The following is a 6,000-nucleotide window of genomic DNA, read 5'->3' on the forward strand; positions in this document are numbered from 1 at the left end:
AGCAGGTACTGATTACTGATCTCTCTCTCTCTCTCTCTCTCTCTCTCTCTCTCTCTCTCTGTAGCTCTGTGTGACATGCACCCGATGAGAGCGCTCTTCCTCATTCCCAGAAATCCAGCTCCTCGACTAAAGTCAAAGAAGTGGTGAGGGTTGAATCGCTCATGATATCAAACTGTCCTTCATCCTAAACAGCTGCTTTTGGTTCTAATAGATCTGTTGCACACACACACACACACACACAGGGTGTGGCCTGATTGATCGTGTGATGATTAATGATATGAGCTGTAAGCTTGCGTTAGCTTCCTAGAGTGATCTCTGTGGTGAGAAAAAGACACTTTTCCACCTGCCTAGTGCGGAAACAGAACGTAATAGAACGTAAATAAACAGAAACGAATTAAAAACAAAGAGATGAAGATAAAAAGTGATCAAAGTAGAGAGAAGGTTAGAGTGAAGAGGATGAGCTTTAGGCCTAATGAAGGGAACAGAGATATGGGAACATGTTGCTTTAGAGTTCAGAAATAAAGAGAAGTCTGGATGAATTCAGTCTCCATCACCCTCAGCGGTCATCTGCTGTACACTCATCTCCGTGGTCAGTGAGTCCATGACCGCAGTGCAGAGTGAGTCTGATGTGTTTAGAAGTCAGATGATTGACAGGATAACGTTAACGGTAAAGCTCTGTAATGGCCGACGCCCTGTGTAGAAATCCTATAAAGACTCGCTCTCCTGCTGTCCTTCACTGGTCATGTGTGCAGAACATCACGCTGGTCCTTCATCACGCCTCTTAGCGTCTTTAACTCCTGAGAATATAAGAGATGCGGGACGTTTCTCCTGAAGAATTTTTTGATGCACTGCGTTCGTTTGTCGTCCTCGATTTATCTGGCCGTGTGGTGATAAAATAAAATCAAATAAATCAAAGTGCTCGTGAAACACTTCAGGAGGTTTATAGACGGAGGGAACATGAATGCTTTTTTCCTCTTGTCTCTCTGCAGGACCAAGAAGTTCCAGTCGTTTATTGACAGCTGCCTGGTGAAGAACCACACGCAGAGGCCCAGCACCGAGCAGCTGCTGAAACATCCCTTCATCCGAGACCTGCCTAATGAGCGCCAGGTCCGAATCCAGCTCAAAGACCACATCGACCGCACCAAGAAGAAGAGAGGAGAGCGGGGTGAGGACGAGACACACACGGAAAACTCCGGAATCTTCACTGCCCCAGAGTTACAGTCGATCAGATAATACTGAATAATGTAGAGTAAAGTTACTGCTGGAGAAGGAAACCGGTCCGAAAGCTGGGATCCGGATCAGACAGACAGCAGATTGGATTTCAGAGAAATAAAGGAATCCGATCAGATCTTGTAACAAATGGATTTCTTTTTTCAATCTGTTCATTTTTTTATATTTAAAGAGACATGGTTGTGTTTTTATTATATTTTCTTTTATAAATATAGTATTTTTTTATTATATTTTCATTTTATTTTTATTTATAATATTTACAGTTTTTGTCCGGTCGTGTGCAGTTCTGTACAGCGTCACTGATCATCACACACTGCTGTCACTGACCCACAGGACCCGGGTTCTGATCGGTTCTGCCTTCATGCTCATCACATCCTTCTAATGGAGCTTTAACACAGTTCCAGGCTGCTGCAGTAAATCAACACGTCTATAGCCCTATTTGGACAGGTTTAGTTTTCTCTGAGGCGGTGTGTGAGATGAGGATTAGCGAGTGACTCTGGGATTTTAAGGTGGTCATATTTGGTGTGGGTGTGTGTGTGTGTGTGTGTGTGTTTTATAGATGAGACAGAGTACGAGTACAGCGGCAGTGAGGAGGAGGAGGAGGAGCGAGACATCGGAGAACCCAGGTAGAGAATAAACCCTGCTCAGAGGTGCCAATATTTACACATTATCTAATGTTTGTTAGAAAGAGTCTTGATTTCAAATGATAGATATAAAGGTATAAAGCTTTCCTGAACACCAGCGTGTCCGTGTCAGTAGAACAGCTGTACAGATGTGCAGTGTTAATGTTGTGACTCTCCTGTCCACAGCTCCATCATCAACATCCCGGGCGAGTCCACTCTGAGGCGGGACTTCCTACGCCTGCAGCTGGCCAATAAGGAGCGCTCTGAGGCCCTGCGGAGACAACAGCTGGAACAGCAGCAGAACGACGAGCACAAGCGCCAGCTGCTGGCCGAGAGACAGAAGCGCATTGAGGAGCAGAAGGAGCAGAGGAGGAGGCTGGAGGAGGTACGAAGAAAAAGAGTGAATATCGGCGAGAAAGAGAGGAAGAGAGATGAAGAGGTGGAGGAGAGAGAAATAGAAAGAGTGTAGAGGATCTGTTCTGCCTCCAGGGTAAAAAATAAAACACACAGAATGAGTAAGACCTCGACTGTTACAGAAAAATATAATGTCTGACACACACACACACACATACACTCACACAAACACACACAAACACTCACACACACAGACGCCACACACAAACACACACACAAACACTCTCACACACAGACGCCACACACAAACACTCACACACACACAAACACACACACACACACAAACACTCTCACACACAGACGCCACACACACACAAACACTCACACACACACACACAAACACTCACACACAGACGCCACACACAAACACACACTCACACACACACAAACACTCTCACACACAGACGCCACACACACACACACAGACGCCACACACAAACACACACACACAAACACTCTCACACACAGACGCCACACACACACAAACAAACACTCACACACACAAACACTCTCACACACAGACGCCACACACACACATACACTCACACAAACACACACAAACACTCACACACACAGACGCCACACACAAACACTCACACACACACAAACACACACACACACACAAACACTCTCACACACAGACGCCACACACACACAAACACTCACACACACACACACAAACACTCACACACAGACGCCACACACAAACACACACTCACACACACACAAACACTCTCACACACAGACGCCACACACACACACACAGACGCCACACACAAACACACACACACAAACACTCTCACACACAGACGCCACACACACAAACAAACACTCACACACACACACACAAACACTCTCACACACAGACGCCACACACACACAAACACTCACACACACACACACACACACACACAAACACTCTCACACACAGACGCCACACACACACAAACAAACACTCAGACACACACACACACACAGACGCCACACACAAACACACACACACACAAACACTCTCACACACAGACGCCACACACACACAAACAAACACTCACACACACACACACACACAAACACTCACACACACAGATGCCACACGTGAGTGTGTAAGTGTGTAAGCTGCTCATTAGTGTGATATCTGAAGGAGGAGTGAGTGTGTATATGATGGACATATGGAGTGATCATTAAAACCAGCAGATTTTGGAACTGATCCAGAGTCAAGGTCACATCAAGGTCACAGGTCTAAGATCCGTTCCCTTCCATAGTTTCCTTCCTGAATTAAATATATTCAGAGAATTTCAGGTGTTCTCATTAGTCTAAAGAAAGCCAGGTGTCTCTGTCCTCTCTGTAAAGTTTCAGCATAATTTCTAATGAACCTGAGTCCAGGAATCGGTCATCTCACACACTGAGACATTTACACACTCCTCACTCAACTGAGAGAAGAGAGCAGGATGACCGTGATACGTTTTAACCTCGGATCACTCACACTGCCGTCTAGTGGCACACTGAGGAACTGCAGCTCACACTGACCAGTGGTTTTTCCCGCCATCTCCACAGCAACAGCGTCGGGAGAGAGAGCTGCGCAAACAGCAGGAGAGAGAGCAGAGGAGACGCTACGAGGAGATGGAGCAGATACGGAGAGAGGAGGAGAGGAGACACGCTGAGAGGGAGCAGGTACACACACACACATATATACACACACATATACACATATATATACACACATACACACACACATATACACACACACATATACACATATATATACACATACACACACACATATATACACACACACATATACACATATACACACACATACACATATATACACACACATATACACATATATATACACATATACATACACACACACATATATACACACACACATACACATATACACACACATGCCACGTGTCGTCTGCAATGTCTGCCTGTGTCTTGCGTACGCGCGCATGCCGCCACGCGCGCCTGCTGCAATGCGCGTCATGTCTGCCACCGTGTGCGCGCGTGCGCGTATGTCTGCACGCGCGCCCCGCGCACGTGCCCGCGTGCGCACGTGCACCTGGGTATACGCACGTGCCTGTTTGCGTGCCGTATGTCTGCCTGCCGCGTGCCGTGTCTGCCGCAATGTCTGCGTCAGTGTGTGCTGCACGATGCGTGTGCTGCCACGTGTGCACGCGTGTCCTGCCTGCCCGTGTGCTGCCGCGGTGTGTCCTGCACGGTAATGCCTGCCTGCCTGTCGTGCCGCCACCTGCGTGCTGCAATGTGTCTGCCTGCACGATGTGCTGCCTGCCACGTGCCTGTCTGCCACATTGCCACGTCTGCCCAGTGCCTGCCTGCCACGTGTCTGCCACAATGTCGTCGTGCACGCCTGCATGTGTTACACTGCGTGTCTGCCTGCGATGTGTCTGCAATGTCACCTGTGTGTCTTGCCTGCCGTGTCTGCCACCTGCAGTGTAATATACGGTTTGTGTCTTGCCTGCCGTGTGCACACAATGTCGTCTGCCGTGCAATAATGTCTTACACACACATATATCTTATATAATGTCTTTTACTGTGTCTTTGCCACGTGTCTTACACACATGTACCTGCACGTGTGTCAATGTCTGCGCACCTGCCTGCACCACCGCGTGTGTCGCGCGCGCGTGTTCTGCGCACATGTCATCTTGCGCGTGTGCGCGCGCGTACGCGTGTGTCTGCGCGCGCACCTGTCGCATGTCAATCACCTGCCTGTATGTGCTGCGCTGCGTAATCTTACCTGCAATCAAGTGCACGCCACGTGTCTTTCACCACCTGTCGCGCGCGTGTCGTGCGCGGTGCCTGCCACGTATGGGCCGCCGCGCGCGTGGCGTCACGCGCAATAATAATGCGCGCACGTCGTGCACAACGTGTCTACCCGTGTGGTAATGCGCGATGTAATGCGCGCGTGTCAATGCGCCGCGCGGTACTGCGCGCATGTGGGCCGCGCGCGTGTGCGCGCGTGTGCGCGCGTGTGCGCGCGTGTGTGTGCGCGCATGTGTGCGTGTGCGCGCGCGTCACGCATGTGTGCGCGCCACGTGTGCTTGCCACTGTGCGCGCGTGTCGTGCATCGTCGTGTGTGTCGCGCGTGTGTGCGCACGCGCGTGTCGTAGTGTGTGCGCACGCGTGTGCGTCGTGCGTGTGTGCGCGCACGTGATGTGTGCACGCACGTCGTGCGCGCGCGCGTGTGCACCTGCGTGCGCCGCGTATGCTGCCGCATCGTGTCTGCGTGCGTGTCGTGCGCTGCATGTGCAATGTGTCTGCCTGCACCGTGTGTGCGCGCGCGTATCATCTGCACCACCGCATCTGCCTGCACGTGTGTGCTGCGCGTGTCACCTGCGGTCTGCCACCGCGCGCGTGCTATGCGCCATGTCTGCCACGCATCAGAGCCTGCCCAATACGCTGTGTCTGCGCCGCGTGTCGCACGTGTGCTGCACATGTGTCTGCACCACGCGTGTGTCTGCGCACGTGTGCTGCGCACCCAGTAATGCGCTGCGCGTGCGCGTGCTCGCAATCTACGCGTACGCGCGTTTGCCATGTGTGGTCTATGCGCGCACCATATGCGCGTGTCTGCACCTGCCGTGTGTGCCTGCACGCGCGCGCGCGTGTGCCACCTGCAATGTCTGCACGCGCGTGTCGTGCGCCGCACGCGTGTGTCATGCTGCGCGTGCAATGCTGCATCATGTGCTGCGCATACATCATCTTACACACA

At 50.9% G+C, this 6,000-nt stretch overlaps 1 protein-coding gene across 10 annotated transcripts in view; it reads left to right on the forward strand.

Moving 5' to 3' along the window:
- The window catches only part of tnikb (TRAF2 and NCK interacting kinase b), a 67,968-nt gene that overhangs the window by 32,731 nt on the left and 29,237 nt on the right, over positions 1-6,000 (forward strand). For all 10 annotated transcript variants that reach the window (XM_058376194.1, XM_058376188.1, XM_058376187.1 and 7 more), the window contains exons 9-13: positions 65-143; positions 990-1,165; positions 1,790-1,856; positions 2,040-2,238; positions 3,822-3,938. In XM_058376194.1, the coding sequence (XP_058232177.1) occupies positions 65-143; positions 990-1,165; positions 1,790-1,856; positions 2,040-2,238; positions 3,822-3,938 (638 nt within the window). The remainder of the gene's footprint in view (positions 1-64; positions 144-989; positions 1,166-1,789; positions 1,857-2,039; positions 2,239-3,821; positions 3,939-6,000) is intronic.

Source organism: Hemibagrus wyckioides, linkage group LG23 (assembly GCF_019097595.1).
Source record: "Hemibagrus wyckioides isolate EC202008001 linkage group LG23, SWU_Hwy_1.0, whole genome shotgun sequence".
NCBI lineage: Eukaryota > Metazoa > Chordata > Actinopteri > Siluriformes > Bagridae > Hemibagrus > Hemibagrus wyckioides.